The following is a 21,755-nucleotide window of genomic DNA, read 5'->3' as shown; positions in this document are numbered from 1 at the left end:
TTTATAAATAATTTTTAAAAAGGATTTATTTTCAAATGATGGAGAAACTCAACTTCAGCTTAATTTTGTGGCCAGAGGGCAATTGCTTTTTCAGAAATTCATAGAAGAACATTCACATACTGTGCAGTAAGTGGGAAGTTACAGTAGTCACTGGTGTCTGACTTTCACATTATAATAGTAAACAAAGCACAGCAGCAATAATCATCTAAGAAAATCAAGATAAAATATATAGTATAAGAACATGAAGTAAAGTGTAAAGTGTATAGTGACCAGACATGTTGAATAAATGATCAGCATCTCTGAAATTAAAGAATTGATCAAATGAAAAAATGTCATCAACATTTATCTCAAATGTCTTTTGATTTTCACTCTAAATCAACTGATTTATTACAACAGATACACTTTATGGAATATGTTGTTTTCTTCAACAGCTTAAAAAACACATTGTTAAATTATTCTCAACAAACAGAAAAAGATCTATAAAACATTAAAAACCAATCGTGTGGTTTTGAGGATTTCTTTCCCCCTCATGTCTTTGAAGCGGAACTTTTCTGCAGGGACATGGTTTCAGCGGCGGACAGTTTTAGCTGATGGACCCCCTTATGTTTACACGTGAGGTTTGTGCAGGACTGTAACATAAAGATTTTAGCGTTTCTATCTTACATGCCGCTGTTTGACCAGTAAGAGTAAAAAAAGGTCTGTATCTTATAATATCTATACAGATTTTTCGGTTGTATAAGTTACGTGTTCACCGTAACGGTGACGCTACAGTTAGCCAGTTAGCTCGTTTTTAGCTTCTTCATGGTGTGTGTCATTACACGTTATCGGGTGGTGGTTTAAGAGCGTTTTATTTATTTTTTTACAGACTTTAATTTAAAATGGGAAAACTGAGAAAGAAACACAACTGGAAGGGAAGACAGCAAAATGAAACACAACAACCAGCAGATGACGAGAAGACAGAAGTTGTTGTGGAGCTTCAAGGTGGGAAATTAAAGCTGAAATCCATATAAACATTCAGATTATTTTGCGTTAATGATATCTTTTATGTGTGGTCTGTTGGCTTGTGACACTTGTTTCCATCAGATGGGTCCAGGCTGAAAGGAGTAGACCAGAGCAACGTTTTGGTCCTCCCAGCTAACAAATCTAAGAAGAAGAAAGTCTCAGTGACCCCAGTCTCCAACAAAAAGCCTCTCACCAAGAAACAGAGAAAGGAGCTGCAGAAAGTCCTGGAGCGCAAAGAAAAGAAAGCTCAGGTGAGACAAACTGATGCTGCAGGTTTACACGAAGCTCTGTGAGTCTGTTGAGAATAGTATTTTTCTGATTTACAGGCTCAGGTTTAATTGTACAAACAAACATTTTAGCCAGAGTAACACAACTTTGATCCAGTTCATATGTACATTTATAATCGCAATAATGTCTTTAGTAGTGCTCAAACAATTATTAACAGTTTGATCTTTGATCTTCAGTAATATTTTTTTAATACTATATTGCAATGGTTACATAATACTTAATACAACCAGTCATTGAAATACATTGCATTTTATGTTATTTAATTTTTAAAATACATAAACTACTCAAGAGAAAGAAAGAATAAAACTCCACATCAAATTAAAAACGAATGAATAAATTGTATTAAACTCTAAGAAAAGGAACAGAAAAAAAGCAGAGAAAAATATAAGAGAAAAAGAAAAAAACAATGGAGGAGGTGGTGGTGGGGTTATAAATGCAATAATGTCTTTAGTAGTGCTCAAACAATTATTAACAGTTTATTTGATTGACAATAATATATTAATCAAAAACACCAAGCTGTCTTTATTATAGACCATAAAGAGATTACAGTAAATTATGGAGAGAGAGAGAAACGAAGATATTGGAAGAAACATTTTGTTTTGGTATCAGAGATCACAACCCACTCACCTGTCCTGCTGTCTGTCCTGTCCAGAGAGCGGACATCTTGACCAAACTGGCTGAGGTGCAGCTTCCAGAGTCTGAGCTGAAGCTGCTGTACACAACGTCCAAACTGGGAACTGGAGACAAACTTTACCAGACCAAACAGTAAGTGCACAAAGATAAGCAAAGGTCTTTAATCGTTGGAGGATATGGAGACAGTGGAGTCAGTGGTTTTAATTAGGGCTGTATGACATGCCGAAATATATCGTCTGATGATAAAAAACATCTGTCATTTCATATTATATTATATTGTTTATTTCGTTCACATTATCTGATAACGCTTTGATTTATATAATTAGAACAATACTTTATTTAACTTCACTATAACAGTACTTTATTTGACTTTATACTTTATTTAACATTGTAACAGTATTTCATAAAACTTTATTTTTTAAAGTAGTTTATGTAACTTTATTTAATGGCAGTAGCTACTTTATTTGTAACTCTAGTTCATTTAATAATTTTGTATTTTATTAGGTCACAGTTGTTTAGAGGAGATTTCAAAATATCGTACCTATATTTTGTATCGTGATACAATTTAAAAATATTGTGATATTATTACAAAGCCATATCCCCTAGCCCTAGTTTTAATATTTGTGGGTTGTTTTTAGGTTACCGGATGAAATAAAAGACGGAGACTTGGGCCCAAAGATCAGCAGCGTCAGCGGAGCGAACAGAAAAAGAAAATGGAAAGAAGAGGAGGACGAAGAGGAGGAAGAAAACGCAGAAGAAAGCAGTGATTTGGACACCTCGTCTGATGAGGAGGATGAAGATGTAAATGAAACCGCAGAGATGACCATCGCTCCGTGTGAAGAGACGGTGGACAAACAGGTAAAGGAACAACAATCCAAAACAGAACCAGACGGACAGAATGAGAAGATTTCAGTTGAGAAGAAAGTTGAAAACAAGACGCCATCGCAGCCGGCTGTTTTCATCCCTGTTGACAGATCTCCAGAAATACAGGTGTGTGAAAACTACAGGTGTTTCATCAGACAGGTTGTTTTTTTCATGAGCTTTTTTAAAAGTGTCTTTCAATGTGCTGCTGCAGGAGGCTCGTCTGAAGCTGCCTGTGCTGGCGGAGGAGCAGGTCATCATGGAGGCGGTGAGAGAAAATCCCTGCGTCGTTATCTGTGGAGAGACAGGAAGTGGAAAGACCACTCAAGTGCCTCAGTTCCTGTATGAAGCCGGCTACGCCAGGTACGTCATCCTCTTTACAGTGTTTTCTTTAAAGCGTTTAACTGGATATTTATGTAAAAAAATCATGTGGTTAACGTTATCTTTGCAGACAAAAACAGGACAGCACTCCGATTATAGCATTCTTTATTTCGGGCCAGACGCTCTTCTTCAGTGCTACATTTGACAGTAACACAAAGAAAACCCACAGTTGGTGTTAATTTCAAGTCCACACATGAAAACACGTACAGTGCATCCCAGCCTGGGGGTCCAACATTTCAAAAACGCAGAATCACAGTAACGTGTATTTACTTGTACATGTATGTAAATACATAAACAATAAAAAAGCAAAAAAAAAAAAAATGGATCAATAAGTAAATAAACAAAATTATAATCATAACAACAACAGCAACATCCATAACAAAAAACAATAACCATGATGATGATAATAATAATGATATTTTAGAAAATAAAATAAAATGGAATAATATGTTTTCTAAATGGGGAAATAATAGAATGATACAATATTGTAAAAAAAACATTCAAATGAAATCTCCCCATTAGAAATGAGGGTGTCGTGGTGATGTGCCTGATAAATCTCTCTTCTCGTGGTTACTGTTATCTTCTTAATGCTGGTTTCCTGCAGCGGCAGTGGAATAATCGGTATCACAGAGCCAAGAAGAGTGGCGGCTGTCAGCATGTCCCACAGAGTGGCCAAAGAGATGAACCTGTCCACACGGTGAGATTCAGAATATAAAAGTGACCCTTAAAGAGTTATACAGTATACAGTTATAGCTAAATGGTAAATGTTTGGTTGTCTGGCGTCAGGGTGGTGTCGTACCAGATTCGATATGAAGGAAACGTGACCGGCGAAACGAAGATCAAGTTCATGACAGATGGTGTTCTACTGAAGGAGATTCAGAAGGTATCATCTTTACTCTCTGCTGAGCTCATTTAATGAACTACAGTAAACATGACAGACATTTCTGGTATTTTTGACTCATTTATTCCATGAAACTAGGAGCATTAGACAGTTTGTAAAATAAGATTCCAGTAATGTCTGCAAAGGATTGTTTCCGACTTTATTGATCCAAACTTTTCTAATTACTCCAGAGCTTTGTAAAGTCCACAAGTCGACATTTATTGAAAAAAAGATAGATGTAATCATTTCTAAAACTCACATGTTTTAAAATAATCTGATGTAGTCCACTGTTCACTGTTGTCATAAAATTGTTTGCTCTTCCCCTTGTGCACACAAAGAGAGGCATGTGCCAGTATTCACAACAACCATTATAATAATAATCTGGCATTACCATAAATTACATTTTTTCAATAAAGACAGCTAATTAAATTTTAAAAAAGACTAACTCATTTAATCTCATGAATAACTTTTTCTTTGAGGTTTTTACATTTTTTTAGGTCGATGAAGTCATAAAATATGTTAACAGACATTTAAAGCTTCATCTGGAAACCTCAACAGAAGCTTTGAATGTAAATAAAAAAAGACGTAGTACAGCTCTACTGCTTTTCTTCATGGCTACTGAGGGACAGACTAACAGAGACAGATGGACAGACAGACGGAGAATGTTGAATGTTTGATAAAGTTTATGTTTAGTCTTTATTTGTAAGAGGACCCAACTTATTCAATACAGTAAATTATTTGATAAACTTTTTCAAATTCAGCTTTAACTATTGAGTGCTCTTATTGTTGCATATTAATAAATAATGGAGGTTTAAAAAATCCTAATTTGTGAAATTTAGCTAAATCTGCTTAAAAAAACCCACAATTTGTATAAGCTGGCATGAGGTTGTTTTGCTGAAGCTTTTTCAATATAAATGATTAATGGCAAAGCATATATTTTTTATTTAATTCATTTCTTGATGTTTCCTCAGTTTTCACAGTGTCTCCGTTTCCTCTTATAGGATTTCCTGCTCCAGAGGTACAGTGTGATAATCATTGACGAGGCGCACGAAAGGAGCGTCTACACAGACATCCTCATTGGACTGTTGTCTCGTATCGTCCCGCTCAGAAACAAGGTAAAAGACTCTGCTGTGTTTCATGTTTTTAGTGCAAAAAAAGTCACAACCTGAATCACAGACAGCGTGTGACATTATATTATCTTTCCTTTTTATTTCGTTTCCCTCGATACCCTGCGCCCACTCCTCACGCCTCTGCAGAAAGGTTTGCCGATGAAGCTGCTGGTCATGTCAGCTACTCTACGAGTGGAGGACTTCACAGAAAACACAAAGCTGTTTAAAACGCCGCCGCCAGTCATTAAAGTGGACGCTCGTCAGTTCCCGGTCACCATACATTTCAACAAACGCACCCCGATGGAGGATTACACTGGAGAAGCTTTCCATAAAATCTGCAAGATCCACCGGATGCTGCCTCCAGGTGCAAAAACACACGGCTCAGTTCTCTGATTTTTGTGTTTTCTTTGGGTGAAAGCAAAGGTCATCAAATCATATAAAAAACATTTGAAGAAAGGAGACACTTTTTAGCTCTTTTGCGTCAATAGCTGTTTGTTAAGATCTTATGGTGGGATGCATGAAGAATTTCATGTTGTAAGTTAATATTATAGTGCAGTTTTTTTTTTATTTGAATTAATGAGTAATTTTAGTAAGTAAGCAGGACAAGCTGCAGATGCTGGAGTTTAACCTTCATGCTGTCTTTGTCCATCAGGTGGCATCCTGGTGTTTCTGACCGGTCAGGCTGAGGTTCACAATCTCTGCAGAAAACTGAGAAAAGCGTTCCCCTTCAGGAGGGGAAACACAACCACAGGTGAGTGTAACACAAGCCTTACTCTCCGACACATCTCTGAGCATGTTTTTGTATGTTTACATGTTTATGTTTTCAGGTGAAGACGAGGAAGCCGAGTCCTCAGAGGCGATGAGGAGGTTTAAGAAGGCCAAACAGAAGAAGCCTGTTGTAAGTCTACTTTTAGTTAAATGTCCCTAAAAGACCATTTTTTGTGCATTTGAATTCAGTTGAAGCCACCTTCATCCTGGACAGATGTTTGTTGTGTATCTAACAGGGTTTCTGCAGACTCTTACAAAGTCTTAAAATGCATTAAATTCATTAATCTATAAATAAGGCCCTAATTGGTATTAAAATGTTTTAAATCAGTCTTTCGAAAGTCTTAAAAATGCTCAGACATGGAAAGAAGGAAATTATGATCCATTTTTGTCTGAAGTTGCATTTTTAAAATCTTAAAATAATTGGTAATGTCTATTTTAAAAAAACGTCAAGGATAGAAGAACCAACAACACTCATATTTACAACATCCAATAAAATGAAATTGACCAAGCTTTTTTCAAGGAATTAATACTTTTATGATAACGTAATTTCATTGTTTTTCATGTGTTGCATTCTGGAAAGTTTTAAATCACCTAACTATTTAATCTGAACAAATATTGAATTAAACATTTGGGCAAAATTGTCTGTTACTCTAAGCAATTGATGTCAGGTTCACGTTCATTTTTCTTCAGTTTTGGTTATTGTAAAATGGTCTTAAATTTAATTCTGTGTGGAATTAAAAAAATATTTAAAAATCCTAAATTTAACTTACCGTAAGATGAAGGAACCCTGTTTTGGACTGTTACCTCTGTCTTCAGTCTCTGCCCCAAATCGATCTGGATAATTACTCCGCCCTCCCAGTGGATGAAGGGGACGAGGACAGAGAGGCTGGGATAGGAGACGAGGAGGACGAGGGCTCTGACCTGGAGATCGGAGACGATCCCACCAGTACAGGTGAGATACTCTAAATGAATAATTCTTTAAATCCTGTTGAATGTATTTCTGATTAGTGCTTTTTTTTAATTATTTTTTTTTACTAACTCTACTCTGTGGTTTGTCTCTGTCTGCAGAGGAGAATCCTGATCCATCTATTCCCCTCTATGTCCTCCCGCTTTACTCTCTGTTGGCTCCAGAGCAGCAGGCCAAGGTGAGAATAATCTCTTAGCTCAGCACATGAGTTTTTTGATTTTGCAATTAAAATATTTTAAAAATTTTACATCAAAGTTCACATTGTGATAGCTGTGAAGGTTCAAATATTTTTTTCAGTGGTAGTCTTTAAGATTTAGATTGTGCTACACATTTTGCATCAACTGCTTGGCTTGAAAAGGGAATTTTTAAAGAGCGGCCATGATGTGGATGTGGGTCCATACTATTACATATTTAAAATTTATTTTGTTTGTCTGCGTGCTTCTAGTTTGAAGTATAGAGCACTTAGCAAGTAGTTTAAATGGATAGTTCAGATCTTTTAAAGTGGGTTTGTAAGACGCACTTGTCCATAGTCAGTGTTTTATAGTCAGTAGATGGTGCTCGATGTGCCTCCAGTTTGAAGAATCAGTGGGGACACAGAAGCTGAGCAGTGGACGTAGACGGGGGAACAGCAAAACATTTTGGCCACCTAAAATAGTCCCACCTTAAAAAAATCATTTAATTTTAAGTAAACCGCATATTTGGAATATTTTACAACATTTGACAGATAAATTAAGCCGTTTTATTTCTCTCTTCAGTCATTTAACATTGCAGAACACAGGAGTTGCTTGTGTACTGCTGCCTCAGTCAATTATTTTGTTTCTGTTATTGTGTAACACTTGTGTTTAAAACTGTTTTTAAAAAAAATCATGTAATAATACAAACTAATAAACTGATCTGGGCAGCCGTAGATCAGCAGCTCCAGTGTTCAGCAAGCTAAAGTTACTGTTTTTGAGAGTCTGATGGCTTTGTCGAGAGTATAGATGGTGAACTGAAGCTTTTAATGACTTCCCTGTCAGAGCAAGTTATCTGACCAAAAGTGATGAAAAATATTCTAAATATAGCATACACTTTAACTGATATTAATTTTGTTCAGGTGGTTGTTTAGCTGCTGCCCCCTCCACAGCAGTACAATACTCTAAATGAAGTGTTTCTGTTGTATCTCATAATTGTGTGTAGGTGTTCAGGCCTCCTCCACCTGGAACTCGTCTGTGTGTGGTAGCTACTAACGTGGCCGAGACGTCCCTGACCATCCCCGGCATCAAGTACGTGGTCGACTGCGGTCGGGTTAAGAAACGTTTCTATGACAGAGTGACGGGAGTGTCGTCTTTCAAGGTCACATGGACCTCACAGGCCTCAGCCAATCAGAGGGCAGGTAGAGCGGGACGAACAGAGCCGGGACACTGCTACAGGTCAGGACTTTGAGTCTGTGACTGAATCACATGGTTATTTTTTTTTACTTGAGGTTTTACAAATGTCTGTGTTTTTGTAATCTTTCTGCAGGTTGTACTCGTCTGCAGTGTTTGGAGACTTTAGTTTGTTCTCAGAGGCAGAGATCACTCGCCGGCCTGTTGAAGACCTGGTTTTACAGATGAAGGACCTCAACATAGATAAGGTCAGTGAAAAGTGAACAAGTCAAAGTTACCAGCAGACCTCTGAGTGAAATGTTGTGTCTTCTATTTCAGTTTCAATAAATATCAATTTATTAATACATATTCATTCTGAATATTTGAAACGTTTCATTTTCTGCTGTATCAATTCACTAGTAGCAGCTGTGCTTTCACGCTCTCTTTTATTGTTTATGCGTATTACATTCATTCTGCTGTTTTCAACTGCAAATCAAGAAACAGCGCTTCTGTCATTTTATAACCCTGTTATATTTATCTTTCTTTTTTGTAATTTGCTATTAATTGTTTTTAACAAACATGAACATAACCACATACAGTGACAGTACAATAAAACCAAGTAGAAAAGAAAAAGAAAAAAAAACAAAACACATATACAGGCTAAGAAGTGGTTTCAACAAACACTATACTGTCACTCTACACCATCTTGACAGTATGATGAGTGGAATATATATCATCACTCCTATATAATCTTAAAGTGACAAACATATTATAACATATTACATTTATCTTTCAAAAAATGTTACCATTTTAGACCCTCAATATAAATATTTTTTCTGTAGTATTAAAAGTTGTGTCGGATAATGATATTTTTCAAAGTAATGTATCAAAGTCAGAAATTACAGTGCTGTAAAAACACTGTTTTCTCAGAAAAATGGCATCATATTTTTTTTTTTTTGTTTGTACAGGTCGTTAATTTTCCCTTCCCCACGCCTCCGTCTGCTGAGGCTCTAGTTGCAGCTGAGCAGTTATTAGTGTCACTGGGAGCTCTGAAAGAGCCGCCTCGCACCGGAAGGTAATTGTCTGTCTGTCGATGGGTCTCCTTGTCTTTACCTGCTTTGACCAATTTAACTGTATTTTAGGACAATTTTTACACTCTGTTTCTTACAGGGAAGCCTTAAGAAAATAAAGGCATGAAATGAAACAAGTGTTTTTTTTTATATGAAGTTAATCAATAGAAGGAATTTGTAACACTTTCTAAGATCATTGCTCTTTTCTGTGGACATTTGAGAGTATAACAAACCCTTTTATATTCATATTTTACTTAAAATTGAGTCTGAGTTTACCCAGTGTGTTTAGACTCATCTTGTTAATTATCAGTTGTAAACTGTGTTTTTTTTTCTTACTAGGGTAAAAGAGATGGAGCAAGCGAGGCTGAGCTGTCCCATCACCCCCCTGGGCAGAGCGATGGCTTCGTTCCCCGTGGCACCACGTTACGCTAAAATGTTAGCTCTCGGTAAGCAGCAGGATTGCCTGCCCTATGTCATCGCTGTGGTAGCAGCCATGACAGTCCGGGAGATCTTTGCAGACCTTGACAGGTGAGGATAAGTTTTTTCTAGTAGTATCTCTTTATAGATAACTATGTTAAAAACTTGGGTTTTCGGGTCTTCCAAGGCATTTCTTGTTAAATTTGATAATTGAGAATGGCATAGATTAAGTAACACAAATGTGAGGTCGGTGGTCTTCTTGTGCAGCAAAATTCAATTTGTTTTAATTATTTTATTCTAGTCACATATTTTTGTTCCTATGCAGACCTGCACAAAGTGAAGATGAGAGCTCCAAGCTCACCCAGAGTCGAGCCCGGCTGACCCAGATGAGGAGGTTGTGGGCTGGACAAGGAGCGTCACTCCAGCTGGGGGATCTCATGGTCATGCTGGGTGAGCTCTGTTTTTGTTCAGTTATTCCAGTATTTTACTGCAGACTGGAGCAGAGTCTTAGGTCATTTTTTTGGCCCTTAAAGGTCCCATGACTTGGCTTCAAAAACACAACTTTCTTTAGGTTTTCAGCATGAGGCAGGATTTCAGGATGAGACTTAACACCAGGAGCCACTTTATTTGAGGGATCTAATTTAAACTTTGTCGAGGAGGGGCTGTGGCGCCAGGAAGTCTACAATCACATAGCAAAAATGTTAACACTTAATAGGCAGAATAAAGTGTGGATTTTTTTTATGTTATGTAAACTGACAGGTTAATACTGTATTTCTGTACATGACTACAGGTGCTGTTGGTGCTTGTGAATTTGCCGGTTGTACTCCTAAGTTTTGTGAGCAGAACGGCCTGAGGTACAAAGCCATGGTGGAGATCAGGAGGCTCAGAGGACAACTCACCAACGCAGGTACACACACACACACACACACACACACACACACACACACACACACACACAGAGCCTCATATATAATGTGCTACAGGAACAAAACAGAATATGGTTTTGTTGATATTTGAATATTTGAATATCGTGTTTTGTGATCCCAGTAAACGCAGTGTGTCCAGAGGTTGGAGTATTTGTGAATCCCAAGATGACTCCGCCGACAGAACACCAGGTGGTTTGTTTGCGGCAGATTGTTCTGGCCGGACTGGGAGACCATCTTGCGAGGCGTGTACAGGCAGAAGACATACTGGATCCAAAATGGAAGAATGGATACAAGGCAAATATGCTCTTAGGACTGTCATTATAATTTTAGGAAAGTCTGCTATCGCTCTCTTTCACCTTCTTACTTTTATGTATTTTTGTTCACAGACGCCTCTGCTGGACGACCCGGTGTTCATTCATCCCACCTCGGCGCTGTTCAAAACACTGCCAGACTTCATCGTCTACCAGGAGATCATGGAGACCTCCAAGATGTACATGAGAGGTAAATGAGTGAAAACGGCAACGATTTCCATCGAAAATCGTTTCATTCTGAATTTTTGCAGATATGTGAGTGTTGTATTTATAGTCAGATTCATAAACTGCCAAATATTAAAGTTTGTCTTGAATTCTATTGTTGCTGCTTTTTTTAAACTGATGGTTTCACCTGGTGAAATGTCTTCCTTTCTGCCTCTGTCAGGTGTATCAGCAGTTGAAGCAAAATGGGTCCCCGAGCTTCTGCCTCAGTATTGTCATTTCGGCTCTCCTTTGGAGTCACCATCGCCGTGGTTCTGTTCGTCCTCCGGCACTGTCAGATGTCACCGTCCAAGCACCTTCTGTAAGTTTCCCACCGCTGAGCATCATAACTGTGTTTGTGCTGAAAAAATGTCTTTGCCTACATGTGCGTAATTGCTGCATCTCTCCTGCAGTCCGTGTCGGTTGGCAGCTGCCGGCGGTGGAGTTGGAATATCCGGACGGCCTGGAGCGTTACAAACTGTTTGCTAGGTTTCTGCTTGAAGGACAGGTACTGCAGCAAAACCTGAGAGTTACCCAAATCTGATCAGTCATAACTCAAGTGTCAGTGAGGCATGAAAGCTGGAACCTGGCAAGAACTAAAGATCCTCATCACAGCGAGAGGCCCAAATTAATCAATAATTACTGAGTGTTAGTAACCTTTATATCTACTGCTATCACCACTACACCCAACCCAATCTACTGACCATCAGTATAGATTAAATTGAACCTTTGAATGAAGTTTAAGTTGTTGAATATATGAACCATTCTACACATGGTTTACAAGTTTATGTCTGAACTATATATGCTAATACATTCTTCTTTCTGCATTGTTCTGTGTGTGACAGGCCAAAAATGTGTGTATTAGAGGTCCAGTGTGAAGGATTTGTAGGATTTAGGGGCAATCTATTGGCAGAAATGATACACAGTATTCATAGTTATGTTTTCATAATCACCTGAGAATAAGAATCATTGTGTTTTCCTTACCTGAGAATGAGCTGTTTATATCTGCATACAGAGCGGGTCCTCGTCTACAGAGTCCGTCATGTTGTTTCTACAGTAGCCCAGAGCAGACAAATCAAGCACTGCCTCTAGAAAGGGCCATGTGTGTTTCATGTTTTCACATTTTCCTGTTGGCACATTGACCACCATTGTTCTCCTACTCACTTGGCACACAAGAGAAGTTTCAGCTCTGCAACCTCACCACTAAATCCTACACAAAAAAAAGCAGGAAAAAGAACATAAAAACCTAAAATCTGAAAACAAAACCTTGCACTAACTCTATAAAAGATGGAAAAGTGATGCCTGCAGCTGACCAAACCTGAGAGGAACACCTGTGTATTGGATTATAATGTTTGCTTTGTCTGGTTTGCAGGTTTGTCCAAAACTAAAGAAACACAGCGCCCACCTTCTTTCAAACCCCTCCATCATGCTGAAAACGTGGGCAAAGTAAGTCTTATACACACACACACACACACACAAACACACTGCTCTGCATTCTCTTCAGTTTTCTCTGTTTTTGACAAAATTGCTGTTTTCATTAAAGGACTTTTCTCTTACTGTTGTGATTTTGCTGCTTCAGGCTGCAGCCCAGGACGGAGGCTTTGCTGGGAGCTCTGGTGTCAAAGAGGGTTGACAGCAGAGATGCTCTCCTCACTGTCTGGAAAACGGACGACAAATGTGAGGATTTAATGTGCCTGGCATGACTTGCGCAAGTCTGATTTGTTTTGCCTCCTTGCCATTTTATCTCATTTGATCATGTAATTTTTTTCCCTCTTACAGATCTGTTGTCTGTGTATTGCCAGTGGTTACCTGAAGCCATGCATCAAGACGTAGCCAAAAGTTGGCCTCCGATATAAAGACTTTCATCTTAAATGGAGGCAGAAGATGATATTACACACTTGATCAGAGACTGAGTTAATCTGCAGATCTGTAGATGTCTTCACACCTGCCAGTTTTTTAAATGATCTCTCAAAATGTAACCAGGATACCACAACACTGCCTTTTCTCTGATTTGTATTTTATATACCGGTTCTGTGACTTGTACAGTTTTCAACGAGAGCTCTATAATAACTTTTAACTTGTTATCAGTGTGCTGCTGTCAGATATGTCTGATTTGGTCTTCATAAGACTCATTAAAACTGTTCTGAATGAGCCCCCTGTGTGATGTATTCATGCTGTATGTGAATATTAAAAGAGAGCTTCACTGATTTTACACAGCATTGTTAGTTTACTAGTCATGAGGAGTATGAAGCTGAAGTTTGAGACATGACCCTCATCAAAAAGACATCTTGGGCATGGAGAGATTCAAATTGGTGAGTGAAATAATTAATGTGTGAACCAGGCAGGCAGTGTCTAATGAGAAAATGGAATTGATTGAGATTGGATGTTTATTTTTGACCCACACCACATTAGTCCATGGTGTTTGCCCAGTTCATAGAAATATAGTTGTTGAAATATTTATTCTTTTTCTGAGCACTTGAAAGTCTTAACATCAATCAATCCATTTTTTTTTACATTTTTTAAAATGTTTAATTTGTTTTCAATGCAGTTGAGTTTCAGTTATTTTTCAGAGTGGGTTTGCTTGTTCCAGTTTTTTATGTTATGGTTCTAAAAATTGTAGAATATATATATATATATATATAATTGCTTTCATTTGGTTTTTATTCATTTTAGTGAAGTTTTATTTATTTAATAACTCTTTATTATCATTATTATTTTCATAATTATTATATGGGTGGTATTCATCATGGGCCAGACATAACAGGTTCATACACAACACATCCTAGACATCCTTGTCACAATTATGCCTCCACACTGCTTGTTGTATTGACAAATTTGAGCAAATTGACAAGGATTAAAACTAAAGAAATGTTCTGTATATTTTTCTTTTATTTCGGTTAGTAATATAAGCACACTATCGTTTTAGTGTTTTTCTCTTAAGTTGAGTTTTTATTTTTATTTTAGTTGACTAAAATGTGTATTTTCACCAATCCTTTTTGTTCTTTGTTTAGTTTTTGTTAATTATAATAACCTTGAGAACATGCTAAGTTTAGACTGAAAATTTACACAACAGTTGGTTGACCAAACGAAAAAAACAGCTGAAACTTCCTGAACTAATACCAAAATGGACCTTATGATGAAGTGTTAAATGGTGTTAGTAGTTTTATTCATGACTGATAGTCTAATTTATAATCTCAACCTCTGTTTCTTGTATTTTGACTATTTACTACCTTAATTATATATGTTTTATTCACGGTATGTTTAGGCTTAAAATATATTAATGATGTCAATGGGTTTTATTGTATTTTTCATCTTATGTTATGCATTCTGTGCACTCAAATTTTATCCTTACTTTTACTAGTATTGTCAAGGGGGTGTTATCCATGTGAAGATGCATTCTTTGTATTGTATTTTGATCTCATTTCATTTTTACATGCAGGTTGTATTATGTTTTTTGATATGAAGCACTTGGTGTATGTAATGTCTTTCTGGTAAAGCATGTTGGGATGCATTTATTGTATGAAAGGTGCTATACAGGTAGGTTATTATTGTTATCATTATTATCATTATTATTATTATTAATTACTTAATTTAAAAAATACAACCTTATGGAAGAACATTTTTTGGAAAACCTTTAACATAATGTAATGTAGAATTTAGATTTTTAATATTCTTATGGAAGCTGAAGTTGTGGTCTTGTTCAACTAAAATCATCCTTTATTTTAAAGGTAACTTTATATCAAAACTTAAAAACTGTTATTTCAATAGGCTACTGTGATTGGCTAAGCTGTAAGATGTCGTCATTTCCCTTTGTCAGCTCGTACACTTCCGGAAGAAGCGGAAGACAACAGTGGAAAATTCACAGCTCATATGTAAAAATATCCAAACAACTACACAGAAACAGACATTTTGAGTCGAGTCGTTTGACAACCAAAGACCTCAGCTGTCGACATGGTGAGTGCCACTGTGACTTCGTCCAACGCCGACGACAAATTTATATCAAAACAAATCGTACCTTAAACAGTTTTCGCGAACAGGAGAGCGGCTAACAACAACTCGAAAGCTGCCCTGTCACGATGCAGTTTGTCCGACATCGATGTTAACAACTCACGTAGAAATATCGGAAATATGTGTGATTTAATAATAAAATGTGATATGTTTCACAGTTTTCCTTCCAAGTATATGACCACCCGATGGCCCGGGGGTTTCAGAACCGCTTCTCCACTCAGTACCGCTGCTACTCGGTGTCCATGCTGGCAGGTCCCAACGACCGCTCCGACGTGGAGAAAGGAGGCAAAAGTAAGTATTACTGTCATAAAATATCCTTTATACCATCATTACTGCCATGACAGATGCTTCATACTACCACAAACCGCTCGTGAAAAGTTCTAGAGCAGACTTTTTTGGCGTGTTTTCTAAAATCTAGAGAGATCTACCGTAAACAAAGAGATCTGTAGTGAATTGAGACATTTTTCAACGAGTCAACAATGTTTTGTCCCACCCCGCAGCAGTTTAGTCCTCGTTTCTTGTCCAAATCAAACCACGATCCCTGTTTGTGGACACTATTTCCTAAATTTTACCGCACACCCACAGAGACTTATTTCCAGTCAAGGAGCTGTTTAAAATTTGGAAGTAAGGATGCACAATATTGGATTTTTTGCTAATATTCCATATATAGCAACTCGTTAGGCCGAAAACAGATACAAATAGAAATATTCTTTCTGAACTTAATTTGAACTAGTGGTCAACTGATATTGGTTTTTCAGTGCCAATACCGATTATTAGTACTTAATGAGACATGACCGATATTTGGAATCGATATGTATTCACATTAAAAACACAATATTTCTGTCAATATTCATAATTTTGGTATATAACAAACTCCAACTAAAAACGTTGTTTAATTGCCTTTAATAAATGTTTAATCAAAACTGTTCAGTGAAAATTTAATTAAAAAATGAATAAATAAAATTTACTTCCTGAGGTTTCACAAAGTTCCTTTCATGCCGACACTTTCTTTGCATGTATTGCAGACTGCCTTCCCTGGTGTTGGTTGAGTATAATACACAAACTTTTTTCTAACTTAATTTTATCTACGATTATTAAAATGAAATGCAGATATAGCTCATTGACAGAATGCCAAATATTGGCCCCAATAATGGGCCAGGCCAGTAATCTGTAACCCCTAATTTTAACCATTGTCAAGTCTCTTCTATAGTGGAATTTACATCATATTATACATACTCTTATTGTGATGGCCCGCCAGCAGCTGGAGACATAAAATACATTGCTTTTCTGTGTATGTAATATTCATTCACTGTGCAAAATAAGAGCAATACTTCAACTAAGGGCACCCCATGTACAGAGACTGGGTGTCCTCGTTAGCAGTCGTGGATTTGACTGCTGCATGTCATCCCCTCTCTCTCCTGTCACACTTAAGCTGTCCTATCCCTAATAAAGGCTAAAGGCCAAAATATAATCGTTAATAAAAGGAAGATATCAGCATGCTAGGTGATTCAAATATTTCATTTTAAAGCCGATATCTGCTGATAAAGATTATGTGCCGATATTGTCGTTTATCCCTATCTGAAAATATATAGTATGTCCTTCTTTTCAAAGGCCAGCAAGTAAATAGACTTAAAGGAATAGTTCTGATTTTTTTTAAATTAGATTTGCGTTAGCTACTTATCCATACACACTATATTAGACACAGTAGACTCCATCCTGCTTCTCGAAACTACATTTGTGCTGACCACCATCTACTGTATGTAATATACTGTATGTGGGTAGGTACCCAATTGGCCCCGCTGGAAAAAAAATCAGAAATACTCCTTTAAAGTGCAGAATCATCATGAATACCCTACTAGTGAATCGCGCCTGCTTTCTAGAGTCATCTACTGTTGAGTGGGTCAGTTTATTATGTTCAGATTTTTCTCAGTGTCTGACACAGTGAAGCCAACCTTTTGTTTTCAAGCTACATACCCTTATAAACATGTCCCATGCACAGGTAATTTAAATCTTTTCAAAATCACAATATTGCCAAGTGCAATATCCAAATTGCAGGAGCTGCAATTTTTAAAATAAAGGTAAAATGTTTCAAAACATACCATTATAAATAAAGCATGGTGTTGCTACAGAGATGACCCAACCTTTCAATCATGTTTCAGACGTTAGAGAACATGCTTGTTTGGTACAAACCCCAGCAAAAAAAATCACATAATGATTTTAATAGTTTTTTTCCAGTGAAATTGAAATGCAAAAATTACCATTCCCACCAAAATCATGACTTGCAACTGCAATATTTGTTTAAATAATCACTTTTTTTGCACATTATGCAGCCCTCTTCTACATGCTGTTTGATAAAATAAGCCACAGTGTTGAAAGATTTCTGAAGTTTTCTAGCAGTTTTAACATAATTCCCTATCATATCTGGGTTTGACATTTTGGTCATATGTTTATGTTTTCCCAACATTATGGCTTTTTAAAATGTTGCATAAAAGGCCCATTTTTTTGTAAGGAAGAAACTGATATCATAGCTGTACATTTTGTGTCCAACAATATTTTACTTGCTGGGAAGGTACTTACATGGTTGCTGTTTTTGTCTCAACTAATGAAGGGTTTCTTTTTCAGTTATAATGCCACCTTCAGCTCTCGACCAACTCAGTAAGTTAAAGTTAAATCAAGCAAATCTCTGCGTTATAAAAGTCCAGTTTGAACTTGAATAAATCTTACTTTTCTGCTCTTTTTGCTTATACAGGCAGGCTTAACATCACATATCCAATGCTTTTCAAGCTGACCAACAAGAACTCAGACAGAATGACACACTGTGGCGTTTTGGAGTTTGTTGCAGACGAGGGAATCTGCTACCTGCCGCACTGGGTGAGAAACAGAAACAAGATAAATGGCATTGTCTGAAATATTCACTGCTGATTAAATGATTTTAAAGCCACTTTGTAGACATCCAACAAGGCAGCACTGATATTTGCTTTATTTTGTTCGCTGCAGATGATGCAAAATCTCCTGCTGGAGGAAGGTGGTCTGGTCCAGGTGGAAAGTGTTAACCTCATGGTGGCCACTTACTCAAAGTTCCAGCCACAGAGCCCTGACTTCCTGGACATTACAAACCCCAAAGCAGTGTAAGAGATATCATTTAGGAGCGTTTAATTGACCCTTTTCTCATTTCATTTTTGACTATAGTGATTAAGTGGTCCCTTTATTACAGACTGGAGAATGCTTTGAGAAACTTTGCCTGCCTGACAACTGGTGATGTCATAGCTATCAACTACAATGAAAAGGTAGATTAACTTATTAAAATCAGTGTTGGACCAGCATGCAAATATTTGAATGAACACCACTGCTCATGGAATCTGTGTATTTTGCTTCAGATATATGAGCTGCGAGTAATGGAGACCAAGCCAGATAAAGCCGTTTCCATCATCGAGTGTGACATGAATGTAAGATCCTTTATATTATCAGAGAAAACAGCAAATTATTCTGTTGTGTTCTCCACTTCAAATGTGCCGTGACTCTGTTTCTCAGGTGGATTTTGATGCACCTTTGGGTTACAAAGAGCCTGAACGACGACCTCAGCACCAGGAGGAACCAACAGTAAGGAACAAACCTTAAAGATACCTGTGCAGTTTGTGCTCTGAACAGTTTGATTAAACTCATTTCTGCACAGGAGGAAGAAGCAGATCCCACCAGTTACGCCGACATGGACATGGGATTCAGGGTGAGTAATTGTTGCTGCTGGTTAGAAATAAATTATCGCCCTTATAACTAAATTATTGGAGCTAATGTAACTTGTGTTCACTATCCTTAGGCTTTCACTGGCTCTGGCAATCGTTTGGATGGTAAAACTAAAGGGATCGAGCCCAGCCCTGTCCCTCTTGGCCCATGTGACATCAAAAGGTAATGAGGTGGCCTAAAATTACATATTGTAGCAAAATTGTTTAACTATTCAGCATGATGACTCTGTAATATTATTAGGTGCCTCCCTTAAGATTATTTATGTCATTTTATGCCTTTATTAGACATTAGAAATAAAAGAGATGATAAGAGAGGAAATTAGGTGAAAGAGAGAGATGGGGAATGACATGCAACCAGGGTCTTAATCTGGAGATATTGTTGTTTATGGTCAGCACTTAAGCTCCAAGCCAACAGGCACCGACTGCACTATATGTATTTTTGGCCTTTTTCAGTGTATTAGACAAGACTTCTCCAATAGAACTAAATCTTTCATGGGTTGGTTGTAGGTCGCTTGGTAAGCTGAATTTGGACATACAGTATAATGTGACATGGTGAGAGACAGCCGATTGTGTTTTCCAACAAAGCTCTAGCAGTTGGAGCAATTTGTATCATACCCTCACTTTGTACTCAGACTGGTGTATGACAAACTATTTCTATGATGCCCTCTGACTGACCACCACAGTGCATGACAGAAACGACAAAATTCTTTAATGTTTATGAGGTCCTTTAGAAACGGCTGGAAATACTAAAATCTAATGCCTTTTGAAAAATTGCCAAACAGTGCATATCGCTGCTAAAGCAACTGTGTCCACACGTTTCTAATTTTCCATCTTTGGGTGTCTGTAGGCAACAAACTCTCTGCTGCTTGATGCTCACTCGTATCCCCATGTCATCTTGTTTTTGGTGCCACATAACATGGTCAGCTTGCCTAAAAGCTTGCCTTTGTAATTCAGTTTGGCTATTCAACAAATCGCAAAGTATAACAAACGACTCCCCTTAGCTCGCAGTGTCTACAGCTAGAATGTGTCAAAATGTTAATTTGTTTACTACTGCACAATGTGACATATTAATTCACAAGATGGTCAAAGTTCCAAACTGTGTGGAGAACCTGAGGGATACTTGTTCAATCTGTATTATTATGACACCACTGAACATTGAACCATTTTACCTGATTTGATTTTAACCTCTTATCTTTCTTTCACAGAGGCATTCCCAACTACGACTTCAAAATTGGCAAAATCACCTTCATCAGAAACTCGAGGCCACAGCCTAGAAAAATTGCTGATGATGTAAGAAATACGAGGGATTTTATCATATGTTTGTTTATATTTAAGTCTGTGTTTCCATTTCTTCAGTACAGCTTCTCACACTCTTTTCCAGTAACACATTTTTGTTTGTAGCACTTGAACTAAACAACTTTTTTGTGTGATTTGTTCCAGTGATTTATATTGAAATATCTAAATACTTTTTTTCATGTAGCACGAGTGTAATTTTTCAATTTAAACTACTTTTATGTCTTAATCTTATCAGGATGATGCCATGAACAGATTCATCGCTTTCTCTGGAGAAGGACAGTCACTACGCAAGAAGGGCAGAAAGCCTTGAAGGATTCAGAGTGAGACTGGCTGATGTGCAGAGGCTCAACATATCTATTGTCACCTTCAGCAGCAACGTAAAAAACAAAAAAACTGGCCTTCAGATGCATTGGTATTTCATGTCTCTGACCCTTTGAAATGGGAGTTTTGCTGTCGAGTTAGGATTATATGTAATTAAAACTCTGTACTATCTTGCTCAACAGAGGCCAAGTTTTGCAAAATGCTGTCTGGAGTTTGTAGAATAAATTAAGATAAATTATATGAGCACACCACCAACAAAAAGAATAACTTGATCATTGTTATATTAGAGCATATTCCCCCTTTTCCCGTAATTGTTGCAATTTTACAAGTGACTTTATCCAGAGTCCCATTCTTATGACAAAATGGGAGCAATAATAGAGTTATAGGACTCATTTGCAGTTTTATTTTTCTTTTTTTCTTGGTTTATTTATAGTCAAATAAAGGATTGTGTTTATTAATTGTCATGAATAGTTTTTTTTAATGTCTGAGCATGTACCTGAACTACCAAATGAAAGTGGTATATATGGGGATGTTTCTGTATTTGTGGTATTTTCTTGACTCAAATTAGACATTTATTTATGAATAAGCTGATTATGATTGATTGTCCTATTTTAATCAAACAATGTAATGGCAGGAAAAAATTCAAAGTAATACAGGACTGTTCATTATTTAGAGGAGAGTGGGTGAAAAATGGGCAGGCACTCAAACCATTTTTAAGCCATGTTTTTTGATAGAGGAGCGGCATGTAACTTTAAATTGTGGCATTTTGTATTTATTTTAGATTCCCTCGGAAACCCAAAACCCACAAGTGGGTTTCAAAGGTATGTTTTCTTAAAAAAATCTGCAAAATCACACCATTTATCATGGACAGAAACTGTAAAATATGGTTATTAATGTTGGAGGGACAGTCATGCATTTTCCAACAGTAACACAGGGAGGTTCAAGGACAAATATCTGTAGCCCCAGGGAGGGTCATGATATAAGAAAAGGCATAATTCACACCCAGCCACCCCCTACTCTCATGAATAAAGTACAGTGTCTTAGCAAGTAATATGTATTTTATAACAACAATAGATGATGCAAAATCCAAAAAGATGCAAAAGAGGAAATGTCCATATTTGTCTCAAACAGGACTCACTGACCTATCAAACGCAGTCACTGCAATTATTGGATGTTTATTTGTTTATTTTAGTAGTAACACTCATTATTATTTTATTTTGATGCTTATTGTCG

At 37.2% G+C, this 21,755-nt stretch overlaps 2 protein-coding genes across 3 annotated transcripts; both read left to right on the top strand.

Annotated features, from left to right (window-relative positions):
• Window positions 1-118: 118 nt before the first annotated feature.
• dhx37 (DEAH (Asp-Glu-Ala-His) box polypeptide 37) lies at window positions 119-13,309 on the top strand. 2 transcript variants are annotated; one of them, XM_042488858.2, is made up of 27 exons: window positions 119-617; window positions 866-981; window positions 1,084-1,253; window positions 1,943-2,055; window positions 2,562-2,913; window positions 2,999-3,147; window positions 3,770-3,862; window positions 3,952-4,048; window positions 5,047-5,160; window positions 5,302-5,518; window positions 5,807-5,905; window positions 5,982-6,052; window positions 6,739-6,874; window positions 6,991-7,067; window positions 8,066-8,298; window positions 8,390-8,501; window positions 9,201-9,307; window positions 9,642-9,830; window positions 10,045-10,169; window positions 10,510-10,626; window positions 10,767-10,939; window positions 11,032-11,146; window positions 11,342-11,479; window positions 11,571-11,665; window positions 12,530-12,603; window positions 12,737-12,834; window positions 12,937-13,309. In XM_042488858.2, the coding sequence occupies exons 2-27, from the start codon at window positions 879-881 to the stop codon at window positions 13,011-13,013; spliced, it is 3,444 nt and encodes a 1,147-aa protein (XP_042344792.2). In that variant the 5' UTR covers window positions 119-617; window positions 866-878; the 3' UTR covers window positions 13,014-13,309. The 2 variants fall into 2 exon arrangements, with proteins under 2 accessions (XP_042344792.2, XP_042344791.2); XM_042488857.2 differs by having other exon boundaries at window positions 542-696.
• Window positions 13,310-14,959: 1,650 nt separating this feature from the next.
• Window positions 14,960-20,980, top strand: ufd1l (ubiquitin recognition factor in ER associated degradation 1). The gene is made up of 12 exons (XM_042488100.2): window positions 14,960-15,111; window positions 15,324-15,456; window positions 17,788-17,820; window positions 17,915-18,036; window positions 18,163-18,293; window positions 18,380-18,452; window positions 18,543-18,611; window positions 18,697-18,765; window positions 18,839-18,889; window positions 18,980-19,068; window positions 20,111-20,195; window positions 20,437-20,980. The coding sequence occupies exons 1-12, from the start codon at window positions 15,109-15,111 to the stop codon at window positions 20,509-20,511; spliced, it is 933 nt and encodes a 310-aa protein (XP_042344034.1). The 5' UTR covers window positions 14,960-15,108; the 3' UTR covers window positions 20,512-20,980.
• Window positions 20,981-21,755: the final 775 nt, after the last annotated feature.

The sequence above is a fragment of the Plectropomus leopardus genome, chromosome 4 (genome assembly GCF_026936395.1).
Source record: "Plectropomus leopardus strain MGB_pleo_1.0 chromosome 4, ASM2693639v1, whole genome shotgun sequence".
NCBI classification, from domain to species: Eukaryota; Metazoa; Chordata; class Actinopteri; order Perciformes; family Serranidae; genus Plectropomus; species Plectropomus leopardus.
This window is presented reverse-complemented; position numbering and strand designations above follow the sequence as displayed.